Source organism: Colossoma macropomum, unplaced genomic scaffold (genome assembly GCF_904425465.1).
Source record: "Colossoma macropomum unplaced genomic scaffold, Colossoma_macropomum, whole genome shotgun sequence".
NCBI classification, from domain to species: Eukaryota; Metazoa; Chordata; class Actinopteri; order Characiformes; family Serrasalmidae; genus Colossoma; species Colossoma macropomum.
Window position 1 is genome coordinate 21615113 of NW_023494796.1, and position 18035 is coordinate 21633147.

At 39.5% G+C, this 18035-nt stretch overlaps 1 protein-coding gene across 1 annotated transcript in view; it reads right to left on the minus strand.

Moving 5' to 3' along the window:
- Window positions 1-493: 493 nt before the first annotated feature.
- smox (spermine oxidase) overlaps window positions 494-18035 on the minus strand; it is a 28604-nt gene continuing 11062 nt past the window's right edge. The window contains exons 2-7 of the mRNA XM_036583120.1: window positions 17349-17583; window positions 16232-16458; window positions 13786-13959; window positions 9918-10617; window positions 4077-4237; window positions 494-1029 (exon numbers count right to left, since the gene is read on the minus strand). Of these exons, the coding sequence (XP_036439013.1) occupies window positions 877-1029; window positions 4077-4237; window positions 9918-10617; window positions 13786-13959; window positions 16232-16458; window positions 17349-17556 (1623 nt within the window). The 5' untranslated portion in view covers window positions 17557-17583 and the 3' untranslated portion in view covers window positions 494-876. The remainder of the gene's footprint in view (window positions 1030-4076; window positions 4238-9917; window positions 10618-13785; window positions 13960-16231; window positions 16459-17348; window positions 17584-18035) is intronic.

An 18035-nucleotide genomic window follows, 5' to 3' on the forward strand; every position in this document is an offset into this window, starting at 1 on the left:
CACTTCAAGAAGTTAAAACCTGCACTGGAGGTGATAAAACACCAGAATGTCATGGACAATGACTGAAAAACAATGACAGGAGTACACAACGCTGACAGATTACAGTTACAGGCTTTCCAAAAGTCAAAGCTTTCAGCGTTTCTCTCCAAAGCATAAAGTAAACATGACTGTATCTTCTTAAAGAGACGAGATGTAAAGCCAATATTCTGTCAAACTGGGAAATTTTAAACAGTAAAGGTTTTGTTGAGATGAATTATGAAAACATTTTAACATTTTAATGTATAGTTTCTTTACCAATATTACTCTATTTTTTGCATGTATTGATGTATTATTTATTAATATCCCGTAACCTTTGTTTAGTGCTGCTTGTTTATTTATATAATTTTCAGTTGTAGCGGAATTGACTATTTCTCTGTAATTCAGTTACATACGGCTATCACCATAGGAGAAACATAAAAGGAACTGAAAATCGAAAAGAAAGAAGTACATGCTGTTCTTTTTCACATTAATATACACTTTATTCATTGACACTTGTTTTTGTTTCATTTTTAAATGTCACCATTAAATACAGAAGGCACTTACAAAAAGTTAAATTACAGACGTGTTATAAACATATAACTTATTGATTAAAAAAAACAAACAATCAGAGAAAGATAAGAACAAGAGATGGCTGCACACTTCGCAGCCTTGTACAGTACATCTCAAGTGATATCTAAATAATCTACATACAGTAAAAACAGATTTCTTTTTTTAGTTATTGGTGTAATGCCCCTACTAGTTTTTCATACGTTTAATCATTTAGAATACAGATAGCATAAAACACAGACTTTTATCACTAGTTAGTGGTTCTTTCATTTTTATTTTAAATTTTTTGTTTTACATGTTAGGCTTTGTGGTTTCTGCATTGAAGAGGTCATGGTACAGCTCAATCAGCCGGTTTGCCTCCCTCTGACCTGAAAGCAAAGCACCATGAGTAGTGGAATAGTATTTCCTGTGTGTGGCTTCGCCAGCAAACAGCACCTGTAAAGGCTGTAAACAAAAAAGGGGGAAAAAAAAAGAAATTGTGTTAAAGTGATTGTTGAGGCAAAAATAGAATTTGCACATTTTTCCCCTGAAGTAGCTAACAAGTAATGGAGTTTATACCCTACCAATAAGCATCATGCAGACTGCATGCCTAAAGCATCACACATCTGCCTCAAACCGCATAGAGTTCTTAGGCAATCTCAGACATATGTGGTTTCTGACTCTATAACACAGTTATGCAGGCCTATGCAAAGACGTTTTGGAAGGCAGAGCCTCAAAAGGAAAACAAGGGCAATGTGAATCAAGTTTAATTTAATTTAATTTACAGCACCTTGCAGGCACTTTTAGAGACTAAATGGCCTAATGGCATTTCATATGAATGCAAATGTAGTCCTGAGTCTAAAACAAAGACTCGTAGGCATTCTAAATTGATGTATTTACATGCTGCTAGGATAAGTCCATTCTTGCCAGAAAAAGGCACTGAGTTTTGGCCGCAACTACAAACAAAAAATTAGCCTACCTCGACTCTGTACAATAGAAGTTAGCCTGACTCAACAATGTTCCAGATTATTAGAGCCTAGAGGCAGGTGGCTATTTTCAGCATGAATTCTGTCTAGGCTGTCTTTTCCTGGGGTAATTTTGTGGGGTCAGACTGTTCCTTTCAATCCTGTAATTTGTGTATTTTTGAGTGCAAAAAAATAAGGATGAGGAGGAGGCCCAGCATCAGAGAGCCATGAACAGCACTTTGACTCACCACAAGAGCTTTCACATGCCAAATATAGTTGTCACTAATAAATTAATGTCTCACAATTTAAGTACTATGATATGTTTATTACTGTTTTTAATGAACAATTGTCAGGGGTTTTTGTGACCCGTCAAAACCTGCAAATACTGCACTATGCTGCTGATTAGTGGCAAGATCCCTATTAGACTTGTGGGGTGCCATACATCAGAATGAGAATATCTGGGGGCAACTATAACTTTGGGTTAAATGCTGGTGGGAACTTAAACGTATTAGGTGGGAAACAAACCACCAATCCACCAAACTAAACCTATCCATCTCCCTGTGAAGGAGGAGCTCAAAGTAGGGAGTGATGGTGTGCTCATTAATACTGTCAGATGGACAAAAAACCTATTGTTAGCCCACAGATATAATGTAAGTTAGCATGGCTGAAAGAAGTGTCCCCCCGTCCCCAAAAACAACTCAGAATGTAGCAAATTATGCATAGATTTGTGTAACATCAGTGGAACACATACAATAAACATAAACATCACAAATGGAAAACTGTTCCGTTAATGATGGCATGTGGCAGGAGCGAGATCTTGATATGCAAACTCACAGAGTGGGGCTGCCGAGTGCTGAAGCGCACAGTGCCTATCCTATGTTGAATCACTCTCTAAAGAGTTCCAAATTACCTCTTGAACCAACATCAGCAAAAGAACTGCATGTCAGGAGCTTCACAAAATGGGTTTTCATGCCTGACCAGCTGCACACAAGCCTATGCCGAGTGTCGGATGGAGTGGCGTAAAGCATGTCACCACTGGACTCTGGAGCAGTGGAAATGTATTCTGTGGAGTGACGAATCACGCTTCTCTATCTGGCAGTCTGATGGACGAGTCTGGGTTTGGCGAATGCCAGGAGAACATTACCTGCCTGACTGCATTGTGCCAACTGTAAAGGTTGGTGGAGGAGGGATGATGCTATGGGGTTGTTTTTCAGGAGTTAGCATAGGACCCTTAGTTCCAGTGAAGGGAAATCTTAATGCTTCATATTTTGGACAGTTGTATGCTTTAACTTTGTGGGAATAGTTTGGGGAAGGCCTTTTCTGTTCCAACATGACTGAGCCCCAGTGCACAAAGCAATTTCCATAAAGGCATGGCTAGGTGAGTTTGGTGTGGAAGAACTGGCCTGGCTCACACCGAGCCTTGACCTCTACCCCATCAAACATGTTTGGGATGAACTAGAACGGAGGTTGCGAAACCAGGCCCTCTTGTCTAACATCAATGTCTGACCTCACAAGTGCTCTTCTGGATGAATAGACAAAAATTCCCACAGACACACTCCAAAATCTTGTAGAAAGCTTCCCAGAAGAGTGGAAGCTGTTACAGCTGCAAAGGGGGGCCAACTTCATATTAATGCCTATAGATTTAGAATGGAATGTCATAAAAGCTCCTGTAGGTATAATGTGTAGGTGTCCCAGTACTTTTGTCCATATAGTGTATAATTTTGTATCTTTCATCGCTGTTTGGCCTGATGGTGGCATTTGTTTATTGTGTAAAACCTTTTAATGTCACCAATGGATGGGTATGGGATTTAGTTGGGATGAGTATTATGACGCAAGTGTTGACCTGCAGCTGGGCCAGCGAGAGAGAGAGTGAGAGCGAGCCATCCCTAGTCTGCCTTCGTCTCAGTAGTCCGGTTACAGTCTCTGCTGGCCAAAGCCGAGTTCCACAGACTGGACACATTTAAAAAACACTGAGTGGTGTCTGTCAACAGTGCTCTACTCAGTGAGCTACTTATAAACATCAACAGAACCCCTCGCCCCTGCAGCATGCCAGTAGGTCACTGACTCTGACAAGCTGAGTTTGTGGAAAAATAAGATAGAATCCAGAGTTAAAGGACCAAACAGGGAGTTAAGAATATCTTATATTAAATTATATATTATTTAAAGTTGCAGTTGTCACTTGCGATAAGCATTTAGATTTTTTCACTGAGAGTTCATTAAAAACAAGCAGAGAAACTTGATTTTTTTTTTCCTTAATTGTACTAAATTAAATTTGAGATCATAATGCATGGAATCCTTTCTTAAAGAGTAGTAACTAGTAAGCTGTGAGGATGTGCTGTGGTCTCTTCTTTCTAAACAAAACTAAATGGAAAACGTCGCTCACAGTTCCAGATAACCAGATAACTTTAGCTGTTTTTCGAACTAGACGTTCCCTCCCAAAAACCACCTCACATGAAAACTCATCCCAGACTCCTGATTTTCGCTCCACCTTTGCGAATAAGGTATCGAAGTGACAGCAGTAGCTAAGCTGCAGAAAGTGTTGCTTACTGGAGCCTTGGTGCTCTTGGTGTAGGGCAGGGGCTCAGCCAGCCGCTCCACGTCTCCTCCACTGGAGCCCACGCGGGTGAAAGAGTACGAGCCCCTGATGTAGGGGTTACTGCCCCATGCCGAGCGCAGGATCCTCCGTGGCTTCGGAATGTTCTGGTTCCCTGTATGAAACGGCAGAATAAACTGATATTAGAGAAAGAACTAAAACTAGAGATCCAGCAGAAAATGCTGGATCAGATATTGGAAAAAAATGAAGAACAAATCAAATAGGATTCTGTCAGGCTAGACCGATTCAGATTTATATTTATTCTAGCCTGAAATATTAAAGAATTTGACACAGATGTTTTGCGTTATATTCTGGAAATTATATGAAAATTGTTAGTTATTTTGAGACATTTTTACTGTTAGTCTGGAAATGGTAACTGCTGCATTTTTATTGAGACAGTAATTTCATAAAAAGAGAAAACATGTCTTTCCTCCTGAAGGATAGCAGAGTATTTGAGCAGTTTTAGCACGGTACTTTAAATGACCATCGTAAAGCTTAATTATTTTTAAATAAGAAAAGTATTGGGTTGTTATTTGTTTCAGCTATACTCAAGGTTTTCAAATCAGTTTAGAAAAGTAAAAACTAATATTGTGCCATATCTAGCTGCAACTAGTGAGTTTTAAGGGCTTTTGTGGACGTGTAATGGATTTAATCAATCTGTACAGTGTCTTTTGTCTGTCTTTTGGACATGTCTGTCCTTGAGTATCTCAGTTTCAGACAGAGAACGCCACATATACACTTTCAAACACTGCTCTTCCTCTCGTTCTCGCCCACTATTTCTAGCTGAACACAGTGGCCTTGCCAAAAGTCTTGTGTCTTTCTAAATGCGGCCAAAAAATAAGAACAGCTGACAGTTTCTCTGAGAAACCTGCAGCCAAAAAAGGCCTGTCCACACTCACGCATCAGTACAGTAACTATGAATTTTTTACAAACCCTGCTGAAGTGGCTTGAATATGCAATAACATCTCTCTTGTGCAAGCAGTAATAAATGTTTTAGGTTATTGCAGATATGAATTCCTGTCTGGACTGATTCTCCATATCAGAATTACAGGTTGGACAGGTCAGACAAGTCTGTTTTGCTCTGTTGTAATATGGGAAGGCCGGCTCTCATCTCTTTGTAGCATAAACAATGCATGCAGCCCAATATGACATTTAATAACAATCATTATCAGTTCAACATGTGAATGTTTACAGGCCCAGAAAATAAATAAATATTAATTAATAATTACTGTATTTTTATTGGTTAAAAGTGCCTTGATTTTTTTTGATGCTAACAGTTACATCTTTAAACTGCAAACTGGGTAAACACAAACTTCTGTGAGCACTTGAATGAAGTTTTAACACAGCACTGCAGTGTGGGATTGTGTTTTAGCAGTTAGTAGGGACATACCAATACAATGCATTATATTGTATTGTATTGAATTGTATCTGATCATAAGATTGTGACTGGCATGGTAGCTAGTGTGTTAGACTGGGGCCAACATTTACTTGTAGCTGGAGCATTAGATCGGGATACTATAAAGCACAGCTTTTGTTTATAATGTTAACATTACAATTATTATCTAATGTTCATAGTGCTCTGATAAACTGAAAATGGCTTATTACCCACTTATTAATATAAGGCATCTTTTCAGCCACTCTACTTTTGCTGTATTGAAAAAAACCTATTGGATCAAGACACCACAGTATCATATCGAATCAAATAATGAATTCTGTGAATTGTTACATCCTCAGCAGTTAGGCAAAAATTAACAGCCACATTAATTTACTCAGCAGTAGAGTGGTTTAAATGGGTGACCTCAGACCAGTTTTTGACCTGAGATTTCTTTATGTTTAGCTGTTGAAATAAAGGTATAAATTCTGTTGAATGTGCAGATAACATTGAATCAATGTCACATTTGTGTTTGCAAGTAGAGGAGGGAATAGTTTATGATTTGATGGAAAGATATTTTTGTGCATAAATTCTTACTTGCTCATAGAATCAACCCTTCACATTTTTGGCATGTTTTTGTTATTTCTTCAAATTGAAACAAATGAAAAAAGTGCAGACTCAGCTCTATGATACAGAATCAAATGTTAATAGCAATCATAATGTAACTACCAATTAGTCATGTACCTTCGTAATTAACATTGATAAGTACATGAAAATGACATGGCTTTAGGTCTAGGGCCGGGGAAACTGGACCAAGACCACAGTTAACAGTTTTTAGTCTTGACTAAGAGGACTGACTAGGCTGTTCTGTGAGTTATGCTGATCCAGTCACGTTTCAGAGCTCTAATTAAGAGAAGGTAAGACAGACGGTGGTACCCATCAGTCAGGAGCCTGGCAGGAACAGGGATTAAAACAGACTGACCTACATCAGAGCCACTGCTGCCTAATGAAGTCTCACACGCAGCGTGCAAACGGATGTGTGTGCTGACCCTTTAATCTGATTGTGTGAACTCTAAGAATGCTAACATTAATGGAAGATGAGAGGTGTATATTGTTGACTGAGGAATAACTGGCACCAGCGCTCCACGCTCGGCAGAAGTTTCTCTCATACAATTTCACACTGTAGATCTAACTGTGTGGACAGTACCATCTTTGAAGAAGAAGCCAAAACAATTTCAAGCCTGAATAAGTGATTGGTAGAGTTAAGTGTTTCAGAACAAGGCCAGTATATTTATATAATGAATAAAAATAACAATATTATAAATACATGATGAGCCATGACAAGCAAAACACTGCTGTCAACTCTGGTCAGTCTCAAAGCACCATTACCTTTGCCACTGCTGTCCAAATATTACAACCAGCCTCACTGAAGGGCTGGTCACATCAGCTTTTGTCTGTGAGATTTCACAAGTGAGATTGCTTTTGTTTTCAGGGCGTTTGGTGCAGATTTTTGGAACAAATCAATTTTGCGTGTAAAACTTTGTTTCAAGTTCAACTTTGTTAACTTTCAGATTTGCATCCTTAACAGTGCTGCTGCTTTGGCTGTGCTGATTTTTCAACGGACGGCCCTTCGTATAGCAGTAGTGAACATCCAAAATGAATGAAATGCTAAATTTAGCAGTGTGTAATCTTAACGCTTTTCACATTTCTTCCACATTGGCTATAAATAGAGTTGTCAAATGATTAAAATAATTAATCATGATTAATCAAATGAATTTACGTACTTGATCATGATTAATTGCATTTGTCCTATTTGTTCCAATTGGACCCTAAAGTTTTTTTTCCATTTAAAAAGCAGCGTATTTTCTAACTTTGTGAGCGAACAAAATAAGCTTCATTAGAATATATTAACCTGAACATAAAATCCTGTGCACACAGGGTGAACATGAAAATAAGGTGTTTATAGTTTCCAGTTTTCATCACTGACATTCATAGAGAGCAGAAGTGGCTTTGTGTTGAAGGTGTCCTCCTGTGTGAATGTTGGTGACATTACTGATATTGCTGGCATCCACAGTATGTTCTGCTTGTAAATGATACTTTTGATTTGATGTACTTCATCAATGATGATTTCACTGTGACATTAGCTGGTTTTATCATTAATGCTATCAATGAAACTCTCCATTTAAAATCTACATTTGAACGAGAGGACTACAGCACACAAGCAGCCAGGCTATAATCGGGAAGTGTGGATGGTTATACGTTTCAAACCAGGAAAATGCATTAACAGTATTAAAAAAGTTGTGGCATTGATAATTTATCGCATTAACGTGTTAACTCTGACACCACTAAAATACAAAAGAGAGACTGCATGATACCTAGACATCTGGGATACTGTATTAGCTAGCTAGCTTGTTAACTGTACCAAAATGGAGGACTTCTTTTGGGCAATTTTCCAGCCCAGTCTTGGTCACGGTTATTCCACAAGGCAACACGAACGGAAAATGTCTTTAATTAATTTTGACAATTCTGTCTTGCCGGTACCCTAAAGCAATAGTACGGTCAAACACGTTATTTACGTAGTTTTCCCCAAATGCATTAAGTTGACCGTGTTTATTGTGTCAAGTGTTTAAAGTAATCTGAAATAGACTTTGGGTGCAAATTAGTTTTTTTTTCTGAAACAACACTAACCTGTTAATCTTGAGCCAAAAATGGTATATTCTTGTTAGCCGACTTCCTAATGGTGTTGTCAACTTTACTTTGATATGTAAAGAACATGAGCTAATGAAGAAGGAAATTAGCAACTTTCATCACAGACTATGATTTTGAACAAGCAAACATATGAATAGGATTATACTTCACACTCTGATGAAGCAAATCAATAATGAGCAATATAAAATTCTGTTCTGAATGTGTACGAACGCTTGCTCAGAACCGACCATGGTGCATCCATTAATTCAGACAGCATTGTGCTTCTTTCATTTAGTGATGGACAACACACCAGCACACAGAAAGCTCCTATTCTACATGCTGATTTTAAAGGGGACAAAGCCAAAGTCTCTAAATGTGTCACTGAAGAGAGGTTAGGTATAATAGAGTTAAACCAGTCCACCACTACGCAACAAAGGATTTAAAGGTATACTCCATGATTAACTTCATATTTGTTTATATAACTTGTTCGTTGTGTAATCGTAATGTGTACAGAACAAATACACAGAACACTGTTCTGGTTCTCTATACTTCTTTTTATTCTGCTGCACTGCCTCAAGCATTCAATAGCGTTCAGTGAATAGAGGCATTGGAATAGTTATGGCCACTGAGAGCTGTAGCAGTCATACTGTATGTGACTCACAATGCAAAAATGGCAGGTCACTCCAGTGAAAGGCAAAGCCCTACAGGCAGTAAACTGTGACATCATATCCTCTATCCATAGGCCCAGGAGAGGTGAAATGAATGCAAATGATTCCTCGTAAGTCACTGTGTGTTGATGAAGGCCAGTGAGTAATGCACAGAAATTAGGAGTGGAATCATAATGCACTATGCCTAAAATTTGAAGTGGCATGCGGTACTGTAGAAATCAGAGCAAAAGAGTGCCTTCAAAATGGGCAAATTATTTCACCTGTGAACCCTGGTGTGCTGGTGGTAGAACCTATCAAAGTCATGCAGTGGCTAGAGCTGAATGAGGGAGATGAGCCACAGATATCAAAAATGTTTCTAAAACAATACAATATAGAAAAGATTTCTATATCATGATACTTCATGAGATTTTCACGATACACAATACGCATCACCATACTGTGACACAGACGAAATGTGCTAGTAGTATCACATTTAAAAATAAAAACTATGAATACATTGATTATTATTCACTGATTCACATACTGTGCTGCAATAAACAGGACTAATTATGCTCTTTTTCTTATGAAAAATGTACTTGGTTCATGATCTGCTCACAAATGCATATTGTGTAGCACAATAACAAAAATTATCATGATAACGCTAAAATACTGTCTAATTGCCCACCCCTACCAGGACTTTATCTCTTTGCTTTCTTCACTTTCTCATTTTTGAAATGCAAAACGTTTACCCACTTTTTCTTTCAGTAATTCTGTGATGGTTCCCAACACTAACGCAGAGGCTAGGACAGATTTGGACATCGTTTCAGATCGTTGACTAATGGAATAAGTTTAATAAAATGGACTGTAAATGTATTTCTGGATAGCTGTTAATTAGGATATTGATTATTTAATTTTGTTTGAGTGATCAGCTTAAGGTTATCATAATCGCTACGCTGCAAGCTGAGTTATTTTCAGTTTCTGGTTGATGATGGTGAGTTCAGATGGAATCTTATCGGACTGATTTTAGGTGCAAACCAAAATATCAGGACTGATTAAAGCTGGGCTTGACCCACACTTCTGTCACTGACCTGTGAACTTGCGGAGCAGCTCGGTGCAGATCTCAGCCACGGTCTCATCGTCGCAGCGCTCCATGAGCAGTGCCTCGTCACCGCAGATCCAGCCGCTCAGCATGTGGCCGTAGCGCTCAGGCGGATAGAGCACATCGAAGCTGCAGATCTTGCGGTACCAGAGCTCATTCGGGTAGGCTGGGCTTTCCAGCTGTGCCTCGTCCTCCCACACAAACTGGATGCTGTTGCACTCGGGGCTCCAGAAGGGCTCAGCGAACTCCAGGAAGATCTTGTCCGTGGTGCTGATGCCCAGCTTCTGCACAGCCAGTGCCTTGTCCAGGGGCAGGCCTGGCGAGAACAACGTCTCATGGGCCTTCTTGAGCACACCCAGCGAGGCAGTCACGATCACATGGTCAGCGGGCAGCAATTCGCCGTCCTCACACTCCACGCGCACCGGAGCCGGCCCCGGGCGCTGGTCCTGGTTGTGGTCAGCCCCGCCGGCGTTGTCTTCGGCCTCAGGACAGCTGTAGTTCCAGTGGATGCGGTGGACGGGTTTGCTCAGATGCAGCACGCGGGCCGGGATGTCCTGGGCCAACAGCTCCACGACTTTGATAAAGCCGGCCGGGATCACGTGATGGGCACCAGGAATCTCCGTCCATTCTCCGAATTCACTTAGAGACACCTCATCCATGTTGGGGGAACTGCTCTCACAGCTCTCCACCTGAAACAGCCAAAACATACATGTGAACACATTTAATAACAATAGCAAATGTCTACATTGAGTTTAACCCTCAGAAGTTTTATTCTTTTTTTCTACTCTATATTTAACTAACATGTAAATAATTACAAAATGCATCAGTGCACGATCCATCCATCTCAAGGTAGGAACTACTCCACTGAAGGGACATTCTAGCCTAAATCTAGAGTTTAATGTTTTATTTGTCAGGTTATGCAGCATATACCAGTATTGTAGTATTGTATAGTATTGTATCCCCCATCCTGGGCTTGACAGTATTCACAATGTTATATTGTTTTTATGTTTTTGCTCATCACTACAAACAATGCATTATGCAGATTGGGAATCCCTGTGGTGTCAACCAATCCTGACTGCCAACCAAGCCACTGACCTACAGGCTAATATATACAATGAAGCTAGCATTAGCAAGATTCTTACCTCCATCATCAAACAATACAGAGATCTTTATTAAGCACAAAATGCAACAAGAGACAATGATTTTACCATTTCAGCCAATGAAAAAAAACTAACTGAAGTAAGACATCTAGCCAGGTAGCTAACATGCTTACTTAAGATTATTGTCCTGCTCATCTGACAAGTCATTTTTGTTGTTTGAGTAATCCATTCCCTCCGTTGCACTGGTGATTTAAAGACAATTACTACAGTTATATGAAGATACTCGGTTTACTAGCAGTATTAGCTATTTGGCACCCCCCCCCCAAAAAAAACACATATTTCAAAACAGCCCATCTCCAACAATTCACGCCAAAGCTGCTGTAGTTTGTCAAAAGTTCCTCACAACTTCAAGATTTGCAATTGGAAGGGTGTTCAAACCAGAAAATCTCACTCTGCTAACTACTGCAGCTTTGCTGAAGGAAGCAAGTAAGCATGTTTACAATAGATAAAGTGATGGTGAAATTTTTAATTTTGATCCTATAACAGATAATAAGAACATTTATCCTTCTCCTGTAAAGTTATGGTTTTGGAAATGTGAGGGTTTCTTATGACAGCAACATAAAGTAAATGTCTACAGTCATATACCACACAAAAGCTGTAAAAAGAGAAAGTAGAGCACTGCAGTTGCTTTTCTGTGCCTTGTTCAGCCTCTGTCACTGGGCCACTCATTGTCTCCTCACATTTTTTGGTATTAACCATGTCCAGACTTTGCCTTCATTACAGCCTGCATTCTTTTCAGTAGATTTGCTTTCAGTTTCTCAAAGAAATCTGCAGAAATATTTTTCCAAACCTCCACAGTTTAGTCTTAGAAGTTGGTTACATTTACTGCTTCTTGTGATCCAAGCAATCCCAAACACTTTCAGTGATATTGAGGTCTGGACTCTGGGGTGGTCAGTCCATTGTTCTGAGAACACCAGCAGCTTCTTTGATTTGCAAATTTTCTTTTTTTATCTCTCAAAGATGAAACCTTTAAGTACTGTTTAACTGATGTTGACAGTTTTCGAGGTCTACCAGGTTATGCACAGTTGTTAGGAGTCCTATTTCTCTGTATCTTATAATAATCTTTTGAACTTTTTTCCTGTTTTTTTTCTTTTTTTATTCATATTTATTTTATTTTCACCTTCTTTAAGCAAGTGGATTATCTTATATTTACTCTCTACTGAAATATTAATGAAACATTTATTTTAATTAATAGTCATTCTGACTGAAAACTAAATAAATGATGGCTGGTCTTCTGACTTTTGCACTGCACTGTAGTTTGTATACAAATGTAGGTCAACAGATATGAAAATAATTCTGTGTATGCACATGCAAGTGCGTATGGCTCTGCATGGGACTAGTAATCTCTTGTCAGCCCCAGCGACTGAGCAATAGAATGTCATTAACATAAAACACAGCAGGAGATCACATTATTTTGCACTAAATCAGTCTTTTCCAGTCCAAACAAGCTCCAGCCACATTCTGTTCTGAGAGCTAGCGCAGAACAAGTAGGTCACATGAGTTCACCAGTTCCCCAATAGGCTTTGCCTTAGCTTGTTGGAAGACTCATCTCCTTATTGCTACATTTTAGCAGTCTATAAATCCTTTGTTTTATACCAACAAGTTTGAGCAAGAAGAGGTTTCTACAACAACACAGCAAATATTCCAACTATTACTGGAAGGTAAACACCAAATGTATTGTGAGCTAAACACCCAAAGGATTAAACATCCATTAGAAAATTAGAACACATGTTTATTATATTAAGCATTTACAGCTGCTGCCGACTACATGGAAGGATCTACATTGGATTTTCTAGACTGTGCTGCCTACATGGTGTTTGTACGACCTTGAGGCTGTGTCAAAACCTTGCAACTCTTTTCTTTTTTGATTGAGAGCTTTACTTTGCATTATGAACATTTAATGACAAAAGTGTTTGAGTAGTTTACCTTAAGTGCAGGGCCTCCACTCAAAAAAGCTTATTTAAAAGTTTAGTAGTTTGTAAGTTAAAAGAATATCTCAGCCGATAATATAGGGCTGCAACGAACGATAATAGTCAATGGTTAAAACAGTTAATAACATGACACGTTTACTAGTTTTTCTGAATTCACGCACCTCTACAGGGAAACAAGCTAAGCAGTAGTTTGTCACCAGTAGTACATAGCTGCCAGCTCTGCACACCGGACTCACAGGAGATTGAGATTTGGCACAGCTTGCAAGACTTATGGTTTTAACTCCTGGTCAGTCCAAATAAATGGACCTACTGCTCCAGATTTCTAGCTAGCTAGTATGCTCTCAGTTGTATTTATTATTGAGAATAAATGAGAGTGTGCTGACTAGTAAGCTGTTAGAAAACAATTCAGACAGCACCAGGCCATAAAGCCAGGGTGGCTTGAGTTTGACATGTGCCCCAGTATGAATCAGTTCTGAGCGGCTTAAAATCCTTCATCACTTTCCCGTTCACTGTCAAGCGTTCAGCAAAAAGTTGCTTTCATTTTTAAGACTAGGGTTAAAAAGACTTTCATGCACCCCTCATTCCTGCAACCTGTTCAGAGATGCCAGATTGGTCGGGATCCCCAGTTTATCATGTTATTTGCTATTTATCATGCAATTTGCTATGAAAATAATGTGTGTGTGTCTGTGTGTGTGTGTCTGTGTGTGAATGTATGTGTATGTATATATAATAAACACACATACATTTACACATGCGACATCCATACCTTGAGGTACTGCTGCAGCATGGACAGCTTAAGCTTCTTGGTGCTCTCTGAGTCATCGGGGTCCAGCATGATCTTTTTCCGCACCAGATCCCGCGTGAAGATCCCCACGCTGTTCTTACTCTCGGCACCCACTGGTTTTCCATTTTGGAAAAACTCCTGAGTCAACTCATACACCTGTAGGAGCCAGAAAAAATATACATATGTATAAACAGAGTGAGAAAGCATGGGAACAGAATGGGTTGAAAAAAAAAAACAAACAAAAAGAAAAAAGAAACAAATGAAAAAGAAAGGTAAAAGAGGACAAAACAAAAAGACTGTAAAAATAGAGAGAATGAGAAAAAAAAGGATTAAAGAAAAGAAGACTGATTAAATGAAAGAAAGAAAAAAGAAAACAATGAATAAGAAGAAGGAATAAAAAGGGAAGGAAAGAAAGAGAGATAAGTTAATGATTAACACAGTGTCTCTGACATCATCAAGTCAAGGTTCTGTCCAAACCACGGACGTTCATTAGCTACTATGGATGGAATGCATCAGTGCATAATGTTCTCTTGTGGGTAATTTGTCAATTAGATCCTTATAGATTTTGCAAGGCAGTGCTGTAGAATTAAATACATGACCGTTCCTTGATAAACACAGTCTGAAAGAAGGAAAAAGAGAGAAGCAAAAAAGAGAGAGGGGTCATGGTGGGGTAAGTTGCTCAGAAAGTGAACTTTACTCTGGCAGTTGGAAGTTGAGCGTGGAAGTCTTGTTCTTTTTCTGAGCAAGAGGGAGAAAAGCTCCTCGCGTGAGAGCGGAATCACGAGACTTATTGGGCAATCGGCTAAGTGGAAAACCAAGCAGACCGTGGGTCAGGAGCCAGCCAAGTTACAGCTAGTGACATGCACACTTATCAGACAAACAAACTGAAAACATGTCTCTGCTGTTTTAATTCTGATCTAAGGCCAGTTCCTCCTGCTGTTATCTCTACCTAATGATGGGCGATATTTCAAATGTATCATCATAATACCTGGACATTTTTATGTTATGTTATAGCAAAATTTATCAAAATAATGCTAAAATAACATTACCCATTTTTACAATTTCTACACAATTATTGTTGTTTGCACACTCTCTATAGTTGGTCTAAATAGATGTACTGGTGATACCCATGATAAAGATAACCTCTACTTAAACCTGAAGCATCTTAGGCATGAACAGCTGTATGTTTCATAAAAGCCAACCAATTATAAACATGCAAAACTAAAAGTACAGTCTCCATCAACAAGGCATAGTCTGCAATCTTTCCACCGAGCAGAACACAAGCACAGATGACCTCACTTTTAAAACTGCCTTACAGGCGATTCCCTCTGCATCACTGTCATCCACAATGAATCACCTAATCACTTTTTGAGAGCACTGAACATCTGCTTACAGGCCTGTGTAGTAATGTAACATCATATGTCGCAACTTCCTGTATGAGTCTTCCAGTCCTCTGTACACACTGAAGGTGGTTTTGTGTCGCAATCTGATATAGTAGGTACATCCTGAACAATGCCTAATGATTAATGACACAGTGTACACTCCATGTACTATCACTGACACAGTGTACACTGAATGTACTTTCATTGACCCAATACTACACTGAATGTACTGACATAATGAACAGTGAATGTACCATCATTGACACGATGTACCACCGTTGTGCGAGCATTCAGTTCCTGATTCACGTCTCATCTGAATCTGATACGCAAACATATAGTATCTAGGTATATAGTATCTAGGTAACTGCTAACTGGGCCATATGAAGAAAACACATGGTAAAGAAATAAACTACAGTACCACGTACGCAGCCTTGAATCCTTCAGATGGAATGGAAAAAACGAGCACATCTCCACATCAGTCTGTGCACTCAGTCATCTCACCACATCAGTGGAAACATCCAAAAAGTCATGGATGTTAGAACAATTAAAGACATTTTTCATGTGTGCTGTCAACAAGAACTGTAAAACCAATGTCTAAACCCCTTATTCGACAAGTACCTATTAGTGAATGGAAATATAAAATGTCATATAAAGCAATTTGGAGAAAAGTCAGACTAAATGTGGAGCACTTTAGAATATGTACCTTTCTAGTTAGCTTAGTTCTGGAATCATCTTCCATTTTTCTTGATACTTCATTGAAATCTTTAGTACATCATTTATCTCCACTATAATTTCACTAGGACTCAACAAATATGTGGCCAGAAAATCTCCGACTTCAACAGATTCGGAGGTATTCGATGTGAGTCAGTTATCAGTTTTTCATCAATATTTAATAATGATTTGTTTTACTACTTATGTGCTGTTTCAATATAAGAACCATGTGAGCTAATGAACAAAGAAGCCTGTTCTCTACACAGAACAGTTCTGAAAGAAGCCAGGCAGGAGGAAGACACTTCCATGCTAAGACCCCAGCACCTCTCACCCACCTCGTTGTACAGGTCACTGAACTCTTCCACCAGGTCCTTAGGGATGCGCTTTCCGCTGTTGGTCTGGTAGTGGGCCACGCCGTTCTTGGCATAGAGGCTGATGCGGCCCACGCTACACTCCTCCTCCGTGGTGTGCTCCAGCAGCCCATTGTCCTCAGCCAGGTGGTACACGGGGTTCCCGTTAGCGCCATGGATCCAGGTGGCTCCTAGCTCCAAAGTGGCTTTACCTGAAAGACGAGAGCAAAAAAGACAGACAGTAGCAGTTAGCTAGGGAGGGACGGACAAAAGAACCTTAATTTCTGCTTCTTCAAAATAACAGATGTAACAACATTCTAAAATAATTCATTTTTCATTGAGCTTCACTGAAGTACTAAATGGCATACTCTAATATAATTACCCTGGTACTCATCAGCATAAAGCTTGTGAATCCACAGTAGACTATTAGATGAGCTAATGTAAAAGCTATTTTTAGATGATCTGTCTTTGGCTGCAGCCAGAAATTAAACTGGGCTGGAGCAAACTGGGAACACTGGGCCTCATTCACCAACCATTTTTAAGGAGAAATTTCTTCTGAAAACCCACAAAGATTCTCACATTCACCAGTGTTTTCTTATCTGGGATTCATTCTTAGGCAAGAACAGAATAAACACACGCCCAAGAGCACAAAGGTGCGAACAGTTCTGCAGTTTAAGAACACATCATGAATCTGACAGGTAGTTATTTAATTGCAACAGGCCTAATATTCGCTGTAGCTGTGTCACAAAACATTAAGACCAATCATGTTTCAGCTTTGTCAGAGGGCATCCCATTCATTGCCCATTGGGAGGTTCACTGTAGTTAAGCAAATCCCAAGGTTTAGGCACAGAATCAACAGACTAAGTGATTTTGTGTTAAAAGTTGAGCTCACTAAGTCCATGTAACCAAACTCTGAATGATATTTGTGGTGCTCCTACCTTTAACTAAGCTTTCATAGTGTCCTAAGTTGAAGCTATCTAGCTGGTTGGTTCGGTAGAGCATGGAGTAGTCACTGACTGCAGCCTAGCAAGCCACTGTAGCTACATAAGCTAAAGTTAGCAAACTGAACCCCTGGCTACAGCATAACCTTTTGTTGTCTTACCGAACTGAACACTTAGCACTCTGCCTCCGATGTGGTCCGAGGCCTCTAGCACTGTGACATTGGTGAAGCCGTTTTCCAAAAGGCTTTTGGTGGCTGCTAGGCCGGCCAAGCCCGCACCGATCACTACTATTCGCGGTTGTTGATGCCTGCGTAAGCCGCTACTAAGAGGATCATCTGTGCTGTCTGAAGATATTTCACAACTTTGCATGCCGTCCAAGCTCCTCTTCTATGAGACCTTGAGAGAAGAGAGTGAAGAGATGGTTAATAAAAGGAAGCTCCACCAGCGAGTCATGCACTGCACGTCTTTCGCGCCTGCAGTTCAAAAGGCCCGAGTACCATCACACACACTTTCAAAACACAGCCTTTTATGACATCGATCTATTCTGAAAATAGAGTCTCATATCTCAGGCTCTTCTGTGTGAGAAGAGAGTGCTTCACTGCTGGATAGGAGGAAAAACTTTCAGGAAAAAGCACTAACAGATTTCTATAGAGTTTAATACAGAACAAATTCTTATGTCTGTTAAGCCTAGCACGTCTGAAACTGTGTTGTCTTCTCAAGTTCCAGGCTTATTCTTCAGTTATTAGTCCTATTATCCTGGTGCTACACTGAAAAAGTGATATACTGAATTTACTTGATTCAAATGTGCACCTGAATAAAACACAATTTAGTCCTTTAATTTTTAGTTT